We start from the raw sequence: 20,795 nt of genomic DNA on the forward strand, positions 1-20,795 counted from the left end.
TGTGTAATGAGAACGGAATAATTGGCAATATAGTTGTGCGAGGCCCCTTGGGGATGAGCGACCATAATATGATAGAATTCTTCATCAAGATGGAGAGTCACATTGTTGATTCTGAGACTTGGGTCCTGAATCTTAACAAAAGAAGCTATGATGGTATGAGGCGTGAGTTGATTATGATGGATTGGGAAACATTACGTAAAGGGATGACGGTGGATAGGCAATGGCAAACATTCAAAGAGCGCATGGGTGAACTGCAACAATTGTTTATTCCTGTCTGGCGCAAAAGCAAAACAGGAAAGGTGGCCAAACCATGGCTTACAAGGGAAATTAGAGATAATAATAGATGCAAGGTAGAGGCATACAAATTGGCCAGAAAAAAACAACAAACCTGAGGATTGGGAGCAGTTTAGAATTCAGCAAAGGAGGGCCGTGGGATTTATTAAGAAGGGGAAAATAGAGTATGAGAGTAAGCTTGCAGGGAACATAAAAACTGACTGTAAAAGTTTCTATAGGCGTGTGAAGAGAAAAAGATTGGTGAAGGCAAATGTAGGTCCCTTACAATCAGAAACAGGGGAATTTATAATGGGGGACAAAGAAATGACCAACTAAATACATACTTTGGTTCTGTCTTCACAAAGGAGGACACTAATAACATACCAGAAATGTTGGGGAACACAGGGTTTAGTGAAACGGAGGAACTGAAAGAAATCAGTATTAGTAGGGAAATGGTGTTGGGGAAATTGATGGGATTGAAGGCTGATAGATCCCCAGGGCCTGATAATCTACATCCCAGAATACTTATGGAAGTGGCCCTAGAAATAGTGGATGCGTTGGTGGTCATCTTCCGAGATTCTACAGACTCTGGAACAGTTCCTACAGATTGGAGGGTAGCTAACGTAACCCCACTATTTAAAAAGGGAGGCAGAGAGAAAATTATAGACCAGTCAGCCTGACGTCGGTAGTGGGGAAAATTCTAGAGTCCATTATAAAAGATTTAATAGCTGAGCACGTGGAAAACAGTGGCAGAATCGGACAGAAGCAGCATGGATTTATGAAAGGGAAATCATGCTTGACAAATCTACTGGAATTTTTTGAGGATGTAACTAGTAGAGTTGATGAGGGGGAGCCAGTGGATGTGGTTTATTTGGACTTTCAGAAGGCTTTCGACAAAGTCCCACATAAGAGATTGGCGTGTAAAATTGAAGCGCATGGGATTTGTGGTAGTGTATTGAGATGGATAGAAAACTGGTTGGCAGACAGCAAAGAGTAGGAATAAACTGGTCTTTTTCCGAATGGCAGGCAGTGATTAGTGGGGTACCACAGGGATCGGTGCTGGGAGCCCAGTTATTCACAATATATATTAATGATTTAGATGAGGGAATTAAATGTAATATCTACAAATTTGCAGATGACACAAAGCTGGGTGGGAGGATGAGCTGTGAGGAGGATGCAGAGATTCTTCAGTGTGATTTGGACAAGCTGACTGAGTCGGCAAATGCATGGCAGATGCAGTATAATGTGGATAAATGTGAGGTTATCCATTTTGGTAGCAAAAACAGGAAGGCAGGTTACTATCTGAATGGCTATAAATTGAGAGAGGGGAATGTGCAACGAGACCTGGCTGTCCTTGTACACCAGTCGCTGAAGGTAAGCATGCAGGTGCAGCAGGTGGTAAAGAAGGCAAATGGTATGTTGGTCTTCATAGCCAGAGGATTCGAGTACAGGAACAGGGATGTCTTGATGCAATTGTACAGGGCCTTGGTGAGACCACACCTGGAATATTGTGTGCAGTTTTGGCCTCCTTAGCTGAGGAAGGATGTACTTGCTACAGAGGGAGTGCAGCAAAGGTTTACCCGACTGATTCCTGGGATGGCAGGACTGACATATGAGGAGAGATTGAGTCGATTAGGATTATATTTGCTGGAGTTCAGAAAAATGAGGGGGGATCTCATAGAAACCTATAAAATTCTAACAGGACTGGACAGGGTAGATGCAGGAAGGATGTTCCCGATGGTGGGGGAGTCCAGAACCAGGGGTCACAGTCTGAGGATATGGGGTAGACCATTTAGGACTGAGATGAGGAGAAATTTCTTCACCCAGAGAGTGGTGAGCCTGTGGAGTTCATTATCACAGAAAGTAGTTGAGACAAAAACATTGTATGTTTTCAAGAAGGAGTTAGATATAGCTCTTGGGGCGAAAGGGGGATCAAAGGGTATGGAGAGACAGCGGGAACAGACTATTGAGTTGGATGATCAGCCATGATCATAATGAATGGCGGAGCAGGCTCGAAGGGCCAAATGGCCTACTCCTGCTCCTAGTTTCTATGTTTCTATCTCAGAGTCACAGTAACTCCCCAGGTCGCAGTGTTACTCTCTGAGCACAGAGTCAGTTCCAGAGCACAGAATCACTCCCCTAGTCAGAGTAACTGCACAAGTCCCAGATTTACTCCTCAAGTAACAGAATCACTCCCCCAGCACTAGCTAAGTCTCTTCGCCACTCTCTGTTCCTCCGTCCCATGTCCCCATCTCTCCCGTGTCCCCCTCTCTCCTATTTCCCCCTCTCTCCTGTTTCCCCCTCTCTCCCGTGTCCCCCTCTCTCCTGTATCCCCCCTCTCCTGTTTCCCCCTCTCCCCCGTGACCCCTCTCTCCTGTGACCCCCTCTCTCCCATGACCCCTCCCTCTCCCCTGACCCTCTCTCCCGTGCCCCCCCTCCCATGTCCCCATCTCTCCTGTGTCCCCTTCTTCCCCTTGCCCCCTCTCTCCTGGGCCCCTTGTCTCCTGTGTCCCTCTCTCCTGTAGATCTGCTGATCCCACCACTGCACATTATCGCTGCCTTGGATGATGTGGGTCTCCCTCTCCTGATCTGCTGTCAAACACATCCGGGGCTACACATCCCACACTGATGTTGTCAGTTTGAAAGTCTCCGAGGATGAAGAATGTTATTCTCACACTAGAAATCTCTGTCAAACATTTACCGGGGGAACTGAGACAGCAGCTGTAATAAGTGAGGTTTTATTCAGATGGGACAATGACAAGTTTAAATCTCCACCTGATCTGCTGCTCAAAGTCGCCTCCGTTTCACCGGTCAGTTTCCCAAACTTCAGAAAACTCTTGTTACTCCAGAAATATTTGGATTGGCTGTGAGAGACGTCAATCAGAGAGCCCCACCCACTCTGCCCATTCCCTCCTCTTCCTGTTCCACAGCTGTTTCACTTCCTGTAGGGACTCAAAACCAACTCAGGAGATGGTGAGTGAACGAACACAATTTATAATTATTACATCACATAATATCCACACTAATCTTCAGGCAGCCTGACTATCCTGTGGGGAATCAGCTGTGGAAATGCCCCTTATGCTGTGTGAGAACATCCGGCTGAGAGAGCTGTTTACTCGGTGCTTTGTGCTGAACTGTTTGCCTGGAGCTGTGTGTTGGATATTGAGTGTGTTTATTGGAAGCATTTCCCTTCTGATTTACAGGCTGACTTTTGTTGATGGCTCATTACTGAATATGAGAAGGTGAGGTGTAATTATCTGGGAGGTGCAGAGTGTCTGAGGATTCTTACTGATTTCCTATTGTTGAGTTCTGTGTGTGTGTGTTGGGAGCTGGTTATTATCCTGTGGATTGTGAATGGTCAGTTCTGTCTGTGTGTTGTGATCTGGATGTTTTCTGTCTTTTCAAAACCCTCCAAGACCTCGCACAACCCTATCTCTGTAACCTCCTCAGAAAAGAAAGAAAGACTTGCATTTATATAGAGCCTTTCACAACCACCAGATGCTCCAAAACTCTTTACAACTTTAAAACTTTCCATGTTAAGAGTGTAGTCACTGTTGCAATCTAGGAAGCCTGGTGGCCAGTATGTGCACAGCAAGCTCCCAAATATTGTTCACAGTCTTGCAAAGCACCTTGGGATGTTGAACAATGTTAAAGGTGCTATATCATTGCAAGTTATTGTTGTTTATTATTGTTGTGTAATAAGTCAGAAAGTGACCAGGCGTTCAGTAGAATGAGCGTGATTCCTCTCATGGTTCACTATCCTACTGACCCTCACTGTGAGGCAGTCTCCCAGTGAGGGGGCAGACTCATTGTAAAGGGAGATCGGGTTATAACGTATAACAGGCAGCAGAGCAGAGTAGGAATGGCTGCACTGGCTGGTGGTGAGAAAGGCCCTCCCCGTCAGATCCTTCCTACACGCCAGGACTCTCACCCCCTCTGCACGTTGCCCTCGAGGTGGCTGTGGTGGGGAAGAGACCGTTGTTCACCTCCTTGTGGATTGTGCCTTTGCAAAGAAAGTCTGGAGAGAGATGCAGTGGTTGCTGTCGAGGTTCATCCCGAGCAGTTCTGTGACACAGGACTCTGTGCTCTACGGGCTGTTCCCAGGGACACACACCGAGACAAACATCAACTGCAGCTGGAGGATCATCAACTCGGTGAAAGACGCGCTTTGGTCTGCCCGAAACTTGTTGGTCTTCCAGCACAAAGAGTTGTCCCCGACCGATTGTTGCGGACTGGCACAATCCAAAGTCCAGGACTACGTGCTGAGGGACGCACTAAAGCTTGGGGCAGCTGCCGCAAAGGCGCAATGGGGAAGGGTCGCTGTCTAAGACCTTTCTGCCACAGCGCACCGAGAGACTGGGAACTGTTTAGAGCCCCTCGGGCTGTACAGCTCAAAATGAAAGGCTGTAAATGATTGTAATATTGTTTGTACTGATGCACCTGGTGATACATTTTGTAAAAGTTTAACCTGGATTGTACCCTTGTAATGGTGTTTTTGAAATGGTTTGGAATGTGATTGAAGATATTTTATGAATAAAGTATATTTTTACAAAAAAAAAAGGCTGCACACTAGTTCAAACTCAGTGTGTCAAGGAGCACTGAAGGATGCACCTACAGGCTGCAGTCCCCCTCCCTGCATGGATGGATTGGGAGGTGAAGTTGAGGGTAGTTCCTGATCTCAGCCCAGATATAGAGAAGGCAGTGAACAGAGAGGGAAGTGTCAGAGAGGGAGTCAATGCTGCTACTGACATGCCGATCTACTGGTTTGATGATAATCATGGAATGAGGACTGTGCCGGGCTGTGAGATTGTGGTGGAATACAATCCTGCTGCTGCTGATGGCTCACTGCACCTCATGGATACCCAGTTTTGGGATCTGAATAGCACAGATGCCTTTAAGGAAAAAGTAAATAAGCAGATGAGGGAGAAAGGAACTGAAGGATATGCTGATAGGGTGAAATGAAGGGTGAGAGGAGCAGAAAAACCAGAATGGCCTGTTTCTGCACTGTAATTCTATGTTTGTAACTTTCTGTGGTTGGATTTGAACTCTCAATCTCTGGATTGTTAATCCAGCACCAGAGCAATTTGGCTGCCGTGCCTGTTGACATATTTATTGTAAAGCCTTTTATTGCCTTCTCTAAAGATTTTACCTGAAGGTCTCGGCCTTTCCCAAAAGCCTGGGCTTGGATTTGATAGTTTTGCCCAGTGCTGTGGCTGATAGCTGAATTTGGGATGTGCAGTCTGAGTGAATGCAGTGTACCTAATTTCCCAGGAAAAACCAGAACCCTTCAATCAGCTACACTGAAGCAATCTTTTCCTTAGCTTCTTGCACTTCCTGCCCAGTGTGTTTTCTGCAAATAATTTTTGAAAACAAGGTGAGAAATTTCAAAATCTCAGTTGAATTAACATTACTCCTGAGTGTTTTTTATATTAAGCACATACTCTAAAGGTAAAACTGGTCTTCACCAGCACTACTCAAGCTCATAGTGAATTGATATCCCGTTTTACACTCCGCCCGACTGTCTTTTCCATTGTCCTCACGGTGCCTGGGAAGATGGGGGACTGGGCGGGGGAAAGAAAGTAGCCACGTTGTCTGCTGCTGGTCATTATCCAGTGTCCCTGCTGGAAACAGAGGGTGTGTGACAGTCAAGTGAGGGAAAAGAAAGGACTTACATCTGATCCCCCACACAGGGGAATAGCAGACTGGAACTCACTGTGGAACAGTCTCTAACTGAGGAGTCAGCCTCTTCAGCAAAGGAGGAGAGGGAGTTGGAGGAAATCATGTTTCCTTTTCCTGTTTTACAGAAGGATTGCACCGTACTACACCAGAGAATACAGAGGATAGACACCACAGATAGATCCTGACCGTCACCCAAGGTACAACTGCACAACTGTGGGAAGACATCCAGTCCCTTCATAGCGTTGCTCAACACAGAGAAAGTTGGGCAGTGAAACCATCATCTGGAAGTTGGTCGGATCAGGGGAGCTTTGACATATCATCAGATCTGAAACTGGTCAGTGGTGTGGAACCTTCCATCAGAACCAACCTTTCTGAAGGTTCAGCTGTGGGCGATCGGTCAGGGTGAGGCTGGGAAGAAGTGTAAGTGGCTCTAAGTGTGGTGAGGGCTTCAATCATTCATCAAGCCTCATGAACCACTGACTCATTCTTACTGGTGAGAGGCTGTTCAAGTGTGAGGTGTGTGAGGAGGACTCCACGGGCTCATAAGATCTCGTAGCACACAAAGTGCATCTCTTACAACCACTGTTACGTCAAGGGCAGCCACATGGAAGAGAAACGGTTTAAGTGTGAGATGTGTGATGAAGCTTTTGTGACATCTTTGAGTCTCCTGATACACCAGAGGATTCACATGGGGAAGCAACTCCTCAGGTGTGAGGTGTGTGAGGCGACTTTTACCAATTCCTCCAAGCTTCTGAGACACCAGAGGATTCACACAGGAGAGAAGCCGTTCATATGCAAGGTGTGCGACAAATCATTTGCACAGTCATCAAATCTCCGTGTACACCAACGTGTTCACACAAGGGAGAAACCATTCACCTGTGATGTCTGTGACAAATCATTTTCTGACTCATCGAACCTCCGCATACACCAACGCATTCACACAGGGGAGAAACCGTTCAAGTGTGAGGTGTGTAACAAATCATTCTCTCAGTCATTGAAACTCCTGTTCCATCAGACAGTCCACACTGGGGAGAAACCATTCATGTGTTTGATGTGCAACAAATCATTTTCGCGGTCCCAGACCCTCCGTGTACACCAACGTATTCACACTGGGGAGAAACCATTCATGTGTGAAGTGTGCGACAAATCGTTCTCGGATTCATCAGCCCTCCAGGGACACCAACGCATTCACACTGGGGAGAAACCATTCACATGTGAGGTTTGTGACAAATCGTTCTCACAGGCATCAAATCTCCGTGTACATCAACGCATTCACACGGGTGAGAAACCATTCACATGTAAGATGTGTGACAAATCGTTCTCGGATTCATCAGCCCTCCGAGGTCACCAACGCATTCACACTGGGGAGAAACCTTTCACATGTGAGGTTTGTGACAAATCGTTCTCACAGGCATCAAACCTCCATGTACACCAACGCATTCACACGGGCGAGAAGCCATTCACGTGTAAGATGTGTGACAAATCATTTTCAGATTCATCAGCCCTCCGGGGACACCAACGCATTCACACAGGGGAGAAACCGTTCACATGTGAGGTTTGTGACAAATCATTCTCGTTGTCATCGAACCTCCATGTACACCAACGCATCCACACAGGGGAGAAACCATTCACATGTGAGGTGTGTGAGAAATCATTCTCCCAGTCAACGGAGCTCCGTGTGCACCAGCGCATTCACACAGGGGAGAAACCATTCAAATGCGAAGTGTGCAACAAATCATTCTCAAATTCATCGTACCTCCGCACACACGAACGCATTCACACTGGGGAGAAGCCATTCACGTGTGAAGTCTGTGAGAAATCATTCTCGCGGTCATCGAGTCTCCGCACACACCAGCGCATTCACACAGGGGAGAAACCATTCACATGCAAGATGTGTGACAAATCATTCTCGGATTCATCGGCCCTCCGAGGTCACCAACGCATTCACACTGGGGAGAAACCATTCACATGTGAGGTTTGTGACAAATCATTCTCACAGGCATCAAACCTCCATGTACACCAACGCATTCACACGGGCGAGAAGCCATTCACGTGTAAGATGTGTGACAAATCGTTTTCGGATTCATCGGCCCTCCAGGGACACCAACGCATTCACACTGGGGAGAAACCATTCATATGTGAGGTTTGTGACAAATCATTCTCGCTGTCATCGAACCTCCATGTACACCAACGCATCCACACAGGGGAGAAACCATTCACATGTGAGGTGTGTGAGAAATCATTCTCCCAGTCAACGGAGCTCCGTGTGCACCAGCGCATTCACACAGGGGAGAACCCATTCATGTGCGAGGTGTGCTGCAAATGGTTCTCTAATTCATCGTACCTCCGCACACACGAACGCATTCACACTGGGGAGAAGCCATTCACGTGTGAGGTTTGTGATAAATCATTCTCGCGGTCATCGAGTCTCCGCACACACCAACGCATTCACACAGGGGAGAAAACATTCATGTGTGAGGTGTGTAACAAATCATTCTCGCAGCCTCGAACTCTTCGTGTACACCAACGCATTCACACAGAAGTAATTGTTCAAGTGTGAGGTGTCTGACAAACCTTCACGAAGTTTTCATGGGAACAAGATCTTACCAGTCTGTCATCAGAGTGTGAATATCTACACAAACTCACTGCAAAGGGTGTTCAGTGATATTGGGGCACAGAACAAGAAGCAGCTTTCACTCACATCAAACAACTAGTGACGACAACGCCAGTGCTGAGGTACGATGATGTCAATGATGAAGTCACCCTGCAGTGAGATGCCAGTGAAACAGGACTTGGAGCAACCCTCATGCAGCAAGGACAACCAGTTGTGTTTGTATCCAGAGCGTTGACACAAACTGAATGACGCTATGCACAGATTGAGAAAGAGAGCCTGGCTATTGTCTTTGCTTCTGAGCATTTCAACCAGTACCTGTTTGGGAGAGAAAGTGATATTAGAATCTGACCACAAGCCACTTCAAAGCATCTTTCTCAAACCGCTTCCATCTGGTCCAAAGTGTTTACAAATGATGTCACTTCATTTGCAGGGATATCATTTGGAAGTGAAGACCTGAAAATTTTAAAGATTATATGTGCAATATGTGTGTAGGGACAGAAGAAATTTGGAACAGACTAGAAAGAGCAAAGCATTTGCTTGTTCAAGTGTGATAATTTTCTTTATGAACTATTTATGTGGAGTATCTTGCAAACAAAAAGGGGGATGTTTGGATAAACCTCTTTTTACACTGTGGCTTCCCATATTAATATGACCTGAAGTCATCATATATAAATAAAGGTTTGAGGGCAGTAACCATTCTACACACCACATGGAACATTGTTTAAAATTCAAATTGCTCCAAAACTTTTTGGAGTAACATGAGTTTCCTGAAGCTTGGGAAACTGACCGGTGAAACGGAGGCAACTTTGAGCAGCAGATCAGGTGGGGATTTAAACTTGTCATTGTCCCATCTGAATAAAATCTCACTTATTGTAGCTGCCGTCTCAGTTCCCCCGGTAAAGATTTGACAGAGATTTCTAGTGTGGGAATAGCATTCTTCATCCTCAGACGAATTCAAACTGACAACATCAGTGTGAGATGTGTGGTCTCAGATGTGTCTGACAGCAGATCAGGAGAAGAAGCCCACAGCGTCTAAGGCAGCGATGACGTGCAGTGTTGGGATCAGCACATGCGCAGGAGGGAGAGAGGGAGTAATTCTCTGCTTCCTCTCTCTCCGTCTGTAGGTAGTTTTGGGGAGGTTAGAATTAGATTTTCACTAAAGGGTTTAATTTTTATTAAAGTAAATCCATTAAAGCCAATTGTTTTGATTGAGTTAAAGATACAAGGTCAAGGAAGCCATTTTGAGATGAAGAATAGTGGCTTCTTCAGTCATTTTGTATCCTGCATTGTTGTGTCACAGTATTAAGATCAATTCAAAGCTTTGAATAAACCCTGATTGAGTTATGTAAATAATAAGTTATGTTATCAACAACCTATGTAATTGATGATTTTTGATTGATGTATTTTTGATTTATCCACATAATAAACAAACAACAGGAACGATGCATTGATTTTGAGGAATGTAATTTATAAACTCTCAATTTTGAAAATGTTTTCAGTTGAAGTATGAGGACATTGAAAGAAAACCTCTTGAGATGGGAATACCGAGACACTGAGGTATCTAGTCCGAATGAAAAGGACTTTGTTCCAAATCAGATTAAACCTGGTAGAGTAAAGGAGCCATTGTTCTTTATGGGTGATACAGTTGGGTGTCATCAACTGGAAGATGTAATTAAAAACCAATTAAATCAGCTCAGTGACAGTCAGGACCAAATGCCAGGCCAGTCGTGGCCTGACAGTCACTGGGGTGAAAATCAGAAAAGAATAGAAGTATGAAGTCTTGCAGAGTTGGAAGGGTTTGAAGAGAAAGGCTGGGGTCTTAAGAAGGTATTGAAAGACATTTTGATAATTGTTTCTCCAGGTTTGGCAGTAGAATTGCTGTGGTGCTGGATGAACAATCTGAAGATTGTGAGTTCAAATCCAACCACAGAAAGTTACATACATAGAATTACAGTGCAGAAACAGGCCATTTGGCCCAAATGGTCCATGCTGGTGTTTATGCTTCACACGAGCCTCCTCTCACCACTCTTCAGCTCACCCTATCAGCATATCCTTCTGCTCCTATCTCCCTCATGTGTAGTTTCCCATTTAAGGCATCTATGATATTTACCTCAACCACTCCACGTAATTAAGTCAATTAAAAATAAATGAAATTGGCATCAAAATAAAAACATGAAAACTTTCAGATTCTCCTCAAAGCCCAGATATTGTCCTTCACGAAAGGGGACCTGCTGCAACTGCCTGATGGAGGGACACAGGAGAAAGTGGACAAAGGAGAGATGGGGAGACCAGGAAAGTGTGGGAGGCCGTGGGAGAGGGCGGTATAGAAGAGAGGGGGTGCAGGACATGGGCTGTCACACTGTGATGGCAGGAGTGACTTGGGAAGTGAATGTGACTTGGAGATTGACTTTGTAACTGGGGAAGTGATTTGTAAAGTGATTCTCACTCCTCACTAGACCTCTCTGCTGGTCTTTTACCTCTCACCTGATGCTACATCCATGGCCTGACCCCTCACCTGGCCTAATGTGCCTTCCCAGCTTTATGATGGGGGATTAGTCCTCCAGTTATAGTGCATCTAGTGGTGGGAGGATGCACTGCAGACAAATATCACACAGGAATACCAAAGGTTGTCAGACTGTCAATGGTTATTGATTGGAGGTCTTGAGGCCCAGTGGGTAGCGACCCTCCCATGAGACAGAAGCTCCGAAGTCCCATTCCAAGACTTCATGGCCAAGGAAGGTGTGTTCATAACACGGCTAAACAGGTTGAAAATGAACTTGTAAATCCTTCCAACACATAGCAATGGCAGGCGGTAAGGGGGATGGTGATTCCTGGTCAGTCATGTGATGGAAAGAAATTGGAGCCTCGACCATCACTATCCATAGCTCCAGACTACAACATGCATTTAAACGTGGATGTTGCCACCGAAACTCAGACTCCTTGGGAGGCCTGTGGGCACAGTTGGCTGGACGGCTGGTGTGGATCAGATTTGTGCCAACAGCACAAGGTTTGATCCCTGTTCCGGCGGTGATGGATTCAGGATCTGCCTCTTTGCCATTTCCTTGATGGAGCTTGTGGCAATGTGGGTCAGACCTGCCTTTGGGCAGAGAACGCAAGAAGAAGATGGTTGTTCTGGAATGTGGCTCTATTTGAGTCAGTAGGATTTAGCTTGTTTGGGTTTTTGCTTGATGTGGTAATCCTCTGTCAATTCCGAGTCTGTGGGTTGTTCCTCACTCCTGTAGTCTATCCACTTTTCTCCATCAGCTTCACTTCTCCAGACACCAGGGACTTTACCACCTTTCACAGCTTCAGGAACCCAGACACAAAGACAACACTGACACCTGCAGCTCTAACTACCACTTTAAATCAAATCAAACTTTCAGGCTGCCAGTTTACAGGGGGAAAGCAAGCTGTACACAGCCTTAGGACTTAACCCCTTAAAAACTGAATCTAATTTTAGAGAAATATTATAAGTTATTGTCAGCCATGGCTTAGTTAGCACTCTCATCTCTAAGTCAGAGGTTTGTGGGTTCAAGTCTCACTCCAGAGACTTGAGCACTGAGGCTAGCAGTCCAGTGCAGTACTGAGGGAGTGCTGTATGGTCAGAGGTACCATCTTTCAGATGAGTTAAACCAATGCCCCCATCTGTCCTCGCAGGTGAATGTAAAAGATTGCATGACACTATCTTGTAGAAGAGCAGGGGAGTTATCCCTGATGTCCTGGCCAATATGGATCCTGCAATCAATGTCACAGCAACAGATAATCTGGTGAGCATCACATGGCTGTTTGTGGGATCTTGCTGTGTACACGTTGGCTGCCATGTTTCTTTCATTACAAGTGATTACACTTCAAAATGCACTTCATTGCCTGTAAAGCTCTTTTGGACACCCTGTGTTCATGAAAAGTGATATATAAATGCAAGTCTTTCTTTCTCAGAAAAACATTCTGCTTCCTGTGAACTGGAAATTATAAACCCATTGATGGGGAAAGTATACCAGCCCACAGTGACATTGACCAATATATTGTGCACAGAACTCTTACTGTAGGCTCCTGAGCATTTCAGTGAATAGGAACACACCATGCTGACAAATTAGGTAGTTTGGGTTAAGTTAAAAAACTGAATTTATTTTAAGTTATAAATCTATACAGAAGATTGATAAAACAGCAGACAAACAACACAATATTCAGCTTGCGTCAAACATTGAATCAATCAAAATAACAAAGCATTTCAAAATGACTCAAGATCGCTCCCAGAGCAGGAAGTGAACCTTGTAAGAGTGTACGGTGAACATGTCACACAGTTATTACATCGAGGTACGATGGGCTGAGGTAACTCAGGTCTGTAGAGACTCACCCCCACTCCCTCACCATACTCAGGATAGTAGGCCTCCCAAACAGAAGTGTACAAACATTACCCATGGTATTAGTCAAACACCCGTCACCTGAAGAGGATCTAATTATAATTCACATCACCAACTAAAGCAGAGTCTGATTCTACCCCATACCCACTCCTGAGAGCTGGCTCACTTTACTAACACACACACACTCACATCAGGGGAAACTCTCTCAGAATACTACAGACAGAAGTTTCTTTAAAATCCCTGTGCTTTAGTCTGGCTCCCAATTCCGATGGTCAGAAAAGACACCGAATTTTAGTGGCATAGGATAGAACTTGTTTCCATCATACAAACCCACCAATAGTTCCAGAGATCCAGTGGTCACATGGGTCCATGGACCAATCAGTTTCCATTCCTGGAACACACTTTTCCCCAGGTGAGTTGGACAGTGTTTCTAATTCCCAACTCTCTGCCCTAAGACCCCCCCATTCACAGTACTTCTGCAGCCGTCAATCTGGTTTAATTGCTCCCTCATATCCACCTTCTACACCCTTGTTCCCAAAATTACCTTTATTCTCTTCCTTCCTGGTGATCTCCCTGCTTCTCAACTCCAAGAGGTGAAGATTTGAGCATATCTGGTGCACAACTGGTGTAGCCATCCATCACCATCTGACTGGACCACATCAAGCACTGGTGGTCCTGCTTTCCTCTGCCAAAACTGCTCATTACTCCAGGACCATCCTGAAGAGAAGACTTAACCCGCAACCAACCAGGCTCTATGCTCATGAATTCCTTCCTTAATATTGATGTCTTCTTTTGGTGATGCTTGTTGAAGTGGTCAAAGGTTAAATTTGCCTTCTTGAAACAATTGGACTGATGGTGGGAGAGGTTCGAGACAGACACTGCTGAGACAGACAGTGCTTTGGAACGACAGCTCCCCTGTGCGAGCACTGGAGGGTAAACAACACAGACAACTCTCAGATCCAAGTCCTTTCTTTTTCCTCACTTGACTATTAAAGACCCTCTGTTTCCAGCAGGGACACTGGATAGTGACCAGGAGCAGACAACGTGGCTACTTTCTTTCCTCTGCCCAGCACCCAACCCGCCACCCCGCCCCGGCCAACCAAACATCTCCTCAGTTTCTCTGAGTGAAATTGAAAAGACAGTCAGGTGGAGTGGATTGATAGATCGTGTTACACTTTGAGCTCAGTCATGCTGACGAAAACCAGCTATGTAAAATATTGCTCCAGTGTCACTGATTGAAGGGTTCTAGTTTCTGGGGAATTAGATACACTGCACTCGTTCAGACTGCAACAGGAACAATCCTCAACCCCGCCACGTCCAATCAGGGAGGAGGACTAGGACATCCCGGGAGAGTAACATGGATGAGGACATCCTAGGAAAGATGAATGAACCAGCACATCCCAGGAGAGGTAAATGTACAGGGATATTCCAGGAGGGGAACATGATGAGGTGGATGTTGAGTCTCAGAAACTGGAGCTGAGGGGAGCTGAAATCTACAGGAGGCGACCCCTAGACGGGGCAGGGCTGTCAGATATCAACTCATGAGGCATCTACTCACACAATAAGCCCCAACTCACTCCCTAAGTCACAGAGTCACTTCACATTTCACAGAGCACCCGGTCAATCTCTCTCTATCTCTCTCCCCACTCTGTGTCCCTCTCTCCTGCCCCCCTCTCTTCTGTGCCTGTGCTGATCCCACCAATGTACGTCATCACTGTCTTGGATGCTGTGGGCCTTCCTCTTCTGATCTGCTGTTAAACACATCCAAGGCTACACATCCCACACTGATGTTGTCAGTTTGAAAGCCTCCGAGGATGAAGAATGCTATTCCCACACTAGAAATCTCTGTCAAACATTTACCGGGGGAACTGAGACAGCAGCTGTAATAAGTGAGGTTTTATTCAGATGGGACAATGACAAGTTTAAATCCCCACCTGATCTGCTGCTCAAAGTCACCTCCGTTTCACCGGTCAGTTTCCCAAACTTCAGGGAACTCATGTTGCTCCAGAGATATTTGGATTGGCTGTGAGAGACGTCAATCAGAGAGCCCCACCCACTGCCCATTCCCTCCCCTTCCTGTTCCACAGCTGCTTCACTTCCTGTAGGGACTCAAAACCAACTCAGGACATGGTGAGTGAACGAACACAATTTATAATTATTACATCACATAATATCCACACTAATCTTCAGGCAGCCTGACTATCCTGTGGGGAATCAGCTGTGGAAATGCCCCTTATGCTGTGTGAGAACATCCAGCTGAGAGAGCTGTTTACTCGGTGCTTTGTGCTGAACTGTTTGCCTGGAGCTGTGTGTTGGATATTGAGTGTGTTTATTGGAAGCATTTCCCTTCTGATTTACAGGCTGACTTTTGTTGATGGCTCATTACTGAATATGAGAAGGTGAGGTGTAATTATCTGGGAGGTGCAGAGTGTCTGAGGATTCTTACTGATTTCCTATTGTTGAGTTCTGTGTGTGTGTGTTGGGAGCTGGTTATTATCCTGTGGACTGTGAATGTTCAGCTCTGTCTGTGTGTTGGGATCTGAATATTTCCTGCCTTGTCAAATCCCTCCAAGACCTCCCACCACCCTAACTCTGCAACAGCCTCAGGAAAAAAATAAAGACTTGCATTTACATGGAGACTTTCATGACCAAGAGATGTCCCAAAGCGCTTTACAGCCAATGAAGAACTTTTCAAGTTGGTTGCTGTTGTAATGTAGGAAACGAGGCAGCCAATTTGTGCACAGCAAGTTCCCACAAAGAGCAATATGATAATGATCAGATAATCTGTTTTTTAATGGTGTTGATTGAGGGATTAATGTTGGGGAGGACACCAGGGATAACTTCCCTGTTCTTCTTCAAGATAGTGCCTTGGGATTTTTTACACCCACCTTAGAGAGAGCAGAAGGAGCCTTGTTTAATATCCCATCTGAAAGCTGGTTCCTCTGACAGTGCAACACTCCCTCACTACTGCCCTGGAGTGTCAGCCTCTGTGCTCATGTCCTGGAGTGAGACTTGAACCCACAACCTTCTGACTCAGAGGTGAGAATGCCAGCTCCTGTGCCAAGGTTGACAATCACCTCAGCCCTACAACCCTCTAAGACCTCTGCACTCCTCCAATTTTGGTCTCTTGAGCATCTGCTATTTTAACCATTCTACCATTGGTGGGTGTGCCTTCTGCTGCCTGGGCCCTAAGCTCTGGAATTCCCTCCCTAATCCTTTCCATCACTCTACCTCTCTCCCCTTCTTTAAAGCACTTTTTAAAACCTACCTCTTTGATCAAGTGTTTGCTCATCTCTCTGAATATCTCGAAAAACTCAGCAAGTCTGGCAGCATGGGCGGAGAAGAAATCAGTCAACGTTTCGAGCCTTCATGGCCCTTCGGCAGAACAGTTCTGCCGAAGGGCCATGAAGGCTCGAAACGTTGACTGATTTCTTCTCCGCCGATGCTGCCAGACTTGCTGAGTTTTTCCAGGTAATTCTGTTTTTGTTTTGTTTTGGATTTCCAGCATCCGCAGTCGCTTTTAGCTTTTTGTTTTTATCTCTGAATATCTCCTTATGTGACTCACTGTCAAATGTTGTCTGATAATGCATCTTGAAGTGTTTTGGACCTTTACAATGTTAAAGGTGCTGTAGAAATCCAAGATGTTGTTGTTCCTGGACAGCACGGTGGCCAGCTTCCTGATTCAGGATTATATTGAGCTTCGTGTGTTTAACTCGACCGTCCTTACTTCAGGTTTTACAGCCAGCTGTTTCAGAGGTTAATACTGGAGTTCATTGTGACCAGCTGAAGAGCTGGGTCAGTGCTCAACATTAGGGAAGGAATCAGTTAAAGAAGATCAATTGCTAATTGTTAGGTTGTTTAACGAAGCACCCATTTGCTTATATAAAAGGGAATAACAGCCCCTCGAATCATATTTTAATTTGATGTTGTATGTTTCCTTTGAGATTAGTTTTTCCTTTTGAAGTACCCCTTTAAGGGGCTGCTTCGTACTTTGTCACTTGTTTTCTTTTATTTAGTTTATTTGGTTACTCAAAAGAGTAAAAAGGATAACAGCTGAGACAAGTGTGGTCTGTGCAGAGTTTTATGACGAGCAATAAAATTCTGTCTGAAGGAGCCTGTCTTGGTTTCATTCTTCAGTTACCTAGCACATCTCATTGAATGTAAATTCTCATTGTATCACCAACCCCTTTGAACTCCACTTCTTCTAACAATAAAACCCTTTTCATAGTACCGATTTTATTAGTAATGTAAACATTGCTTTATCTCTGCTAGCTAGGTGTCAGATTTCACTCCCCTTCTTGAATGCTCTATTCAACAAAATGCAAATGCATTCTACCTATCTTACATCTCAAAACTAGTACACATCAAAGCACCCAGACTAGCTGGCTTTAATCCAATTAAGACACACCCACAGACTAAACCTCTATTTTAAAAGAAAAATAATTTCCAATAATATACATTAAAAGCTTCATGACAGACACACACTGCTAGAACAGATGTCAGAAGCTCTAAAAGAAATTCCTCGGAAAACATTCCTTTCTGTAGCGTTCATGGCGCAAATGAGCCATTCGATGGTAAGACAGAAAATGGAGGATACAATGTTAACGGGATGGCGAGATCTCTTAGAAACAGGACCAAGGCATCAGTGCAAAACGAGATTTGTAACTAGAAACAATGGGGACAGAAACACCTTGGACAATTATGGCAAGAAAAAAGTGTTAGGGATTTACAGCAAAAGAACGAACCCCAGAAATGCCCAGGGTGTGGTCAATCGGTGTTTTAGATGCGATTTAAAATACCATTATGCAATGAACTGTCCTAAACGATATAATAAGGTGTTTGAAATTAAACATGAGTCAGAAGAAGATGATGGAGATATTGATCAAAGAGAGGGCATTGTATTAGTTACAAGAAGTTTCAGCCCAGTGATGAATGTATTGGTGGCAGAGTCCTTCAACTGTGCGGTGCTAGATAGCAGATGCATGTCTACAGTCTGTGGAATACCCTGGTTAAAATGCTACCGGGACTCCTTAAATGATAAGGATCGGAAGAAGGTTAAAGAATTTGAGAGTTCCACCAGTTTTAGATCTGGAGATGATAATACCCTGAAATCTTTAAAAAGGTAATTGATTCCCTGTAAGATAGCTGGAGTCAATCATTTCATCAGCACAGATGTAGTGTCTAGCGAAATACCATTACCGTTGAGCAGACCATCGATGAAGAAAGTACAAATGAAGCTGGACATGGAAAATGACAAGGTCATTGTATTTGGAAAACTTGTGGATTTACAAGATACGCAATCTGGACACTACTGTATTCCTTTAATGAAAACTAACTTTTCTACTAAGAAGATTAAAGAAGTGTTATTGGCATTAGGAGATAGGAATTTGAAAGACAAAAAGCAAATGGTGTTAAAGTTGCATGGGCAGTGTGCCCACCTTTCTTTGCAAAGATTTAAAAAATTGCTAAGGGATGCAGGAATAAAGGGATGGAGAGTACATTAACTTAGAGGAGATAAGTGATAGATGTGATATATGTAAGAAATACAGAAGGACACTGTCCCGGCCGATAGTGAGTCTACCCTTAGTGAGTGATTTCAATGAAGTTGTGGCGATGGATTTAAAGATGTGGGATAAAGAAAAGAACATTTTTATTTCACATTTCACGGATTTGGCAACAAGGTTTAGCAAGTCGACAATCATACACAGTAAAGAAAAGAAAATAATTGTGGACCAGGTAATAGAGAAGTGGATAGGGACCGGTTTGCGACCAGCAGCGAAATTCCTCACTAATGGGGGGTAGTTTTGGGATATGTGCAAAAACATGAATATAATAGTTATGAATACCACAGCTGAAAGCCCCTTTAGTTATGGACTGTGTGAAAGGAATCACGTGGTTATAGATGCGATGCTTCATAAAATATTGGTGGATAGACCAAGCTGTAAATTAACATCAGCGGTAGCACGAGCTGTCCATACCAAGAATTCACTGCAGATGGTTGGGGGCTGTAGTCTATATCAATTGGTTTTTGGTAGAAATCCAAAAACTCTATCAGTCCTGAGTGATCATCCCCCAGCTTGGGAGGGAACTATGATTAGCTCTACCTTTTCTGAGCATTTAAACGCACTACACGTAGTAGAAGAGCGTTTCTTAAAGTCGAGGTTTCAGAAAGAATTCGGCGAGCTCTAAAACACAATGTACATCTATCGGAAACAATTTTCAATCATTGAAGACATAGTATACGATAAAAGAGAAGGACTTAATGAGTGGAAAGGCCCGGGAAAGATTATAGGTAAAGATGGTAAAACAGTCATTTTACAACATGGAAACCAGACAATTCAGGTATCTATTTAGAGAATGTCAATTCCATTGCAATCAGTTGTAATAGGGCCTCCCAGAAAGATACAGCGGCTTCTGAAACAGAAAAAGAGGAATTCAGGAGTCTAATTGGGCAACTGAATTGGCTAGGCAATCAAACAAGTTCAGTGATGCGTCTTATGCAAATCTATGTGATGGATTTTCGAGTGCGGGAGGATTTATAACATTTCTCATGGGGGAGAAAGGCAAATGCTGCCCTTTAGCATGGGAATCTAAAAAGATACGAAGAGTTGTAAAAAGTATGTGAGCAGTGGAGACTCTTGCCTTTGTTGAGGTGGTGGATATGGCATTCTTTATATCAAAGATACTGGCAGAAGTTTTAAACAGAAAAAGGTATTCGGGAACGGAACCTATCGAATATCTTATAGATAACAGGTCACTTTGGGAAAATGTTCATGCTAAGAAGTGCGTTAATGAGAAGAGATTGCGGATTGACATTGCAAGCTTAAAACAGATGCTCAAGAATAAGGAGATTGCCAAGATCAAATGGATTGATAGCAGCTACCAATTATCTGACTGCTTCACCAAAAGAGGAGCAAGCTCCAAGAAGTTACCAGAGATCCTCAAAGAGGGACGTCTTTTTCTTTAAGAAAAAAATACTTCTTTTGTGTGGACATATCTACACGTGTTTTTTTTCCCAGGAGGGGAATACGGTCAATTTATTGAATGGAAAAATATATATTGATGTTTGTTATTACCATGGTTTTTTTGTGTGATTATATAAACTTAAGGGTTACTTTCTTTTTAAGAATAGGGGAATCTGTGAAGAAAGGAAACAGTTAAAGAAGTTCAATTGCTAATTGTTAGGTTGTTTAACGAAGCACCCATTTGCTTGTATAAAAAGGATAACAGCCCCTCAAAACACATTTTAATTTGATGTTGTAAGTTTCCTTTGAGATTAGTTTTTCTTTTGAAGTACCCCTTTAAGGGGCTGCTTCTTACTTTGTCCTCGTTTTCTTTAATTTAGTTTATTGGTTACTCAAAAGAGTAAAAGGGATAACAGCTGAGACTAATGCGGTCTGTGGAGAGTTTTATGATGAGCAATAAAACTCTGCCTGAAGGATTCTGTCTTGGTTTCGGTCTTCATTTCTAAACGCGTATTGGAACTTAATACTCAGAGGTGACGTTATGCTTTGAAATTGATGTGTAGGGAGGAGGTGAATGGAATCTGATTTGATGTAGAGAAATGTAACTCTTTCTCTTTCGAGTTATCAACAGATCGCATGTAACTCTTTCGAGTACATTCACAGTTCTTGGTTTCCGGGAGTGGGACATGAACCCACAACCCTCTGATTCAAAGGCGAGGGTGCTATGAACTGAGCCACAGCTGACACCTCTAGAGAAATGTATGATGCACTTCTTTGTACTGTTTCCTGATCATTCAGCTGTCTTGTGTAACTGAAAACAGTTGGTTGGTTTGCAGACTGTGTCTTGCTCATTAAGACTGTCCGTTCAGCCTGTCTGTTAGAGAGAGGCTGAGGTGGTCTGGG

At 44.2% G+C, this 20,795-nt stretch overlaps 5 protein-coding genes across 7 annotated transcripts in view; 3 read left to right on the forward strand and 2 right to left on the reverse strand.

Moving 5' to 3' along the window:
- Positions 1 to 20,795, forward strand: part of LOC144695249 (uncharacterized) — a 219,059-nt gene that overhangs the window by 133,482 nt on the left and 64,782 nt on the right. The gene's annotated exons all lie outside the window — the stretch shown is intronic.
- Positions 1 to 20,795, forward strand: part of LOC144695267 (uncharacterized) — a 556,511-nt gene that overhangs the window by 133,479 nt on the left and 402,237 nt on the right. The gene's annotated exons all lie outside the window — the stretch shown is intronic.
- Positions 1 to 20,795, forward strand: part of LOC144695193 (uncharacterized) — a 158,212-nt gene that overhangs the window by 133,474 nt on the left and 3,943 nt on the right. The window contains exon 2 of one of the 2 annotated variants that reach the window (XM_078566080.1): positions 6,078 to 8,494. In XM_078566080.1, coding sequence (XP_078422206.1) covers positions 6,557 to 8,494 — 1,938 coding nt within the window. In that variant the 5' untranslated portion in view covers positions 6,078 to 6,556. Of the gene's footprint in view, positions 1 to 6,077; positions 9,064 to 20,795 lie in introns of those variants that run through there. The other variant, XM_078566079.1, reaches the window with a different exon arrangement.
- Positions 1 to 20,795, reverse strand: part of LOC144695233 (uncharacterized) — a 313,865-nt gene that overhangs the window by 101,776 nt on the left and 191,294 nt on the right. The gene's annotated exons all lie outside the window — the stretch shown is intronic.
- Positions 1 to 20,795, reverse strand: part of LOC144695218 (uncharacterized) — a 184,415-nt gene that overhangs the window by 39,927 nt on the left and 123,693 nt on the right. The gene's annotated exons all lie outside the window — the stretch shown is intronic.

This window comes from Cetorhinus maximus, chromosome 21, assembly GCF_964194155.1.
Source record: "Cetorhinus maximus chromosome 21, sCetMax3.hap1.1, whole genome shotgun sequence".
Classification (NCBI taxonomy): Eukaryota; Metazoa; Chordata; class Chondrichthyes; order Lamniformes; family Cetorhinidae; genus Cetorhinus; species Cetorhinus maximus.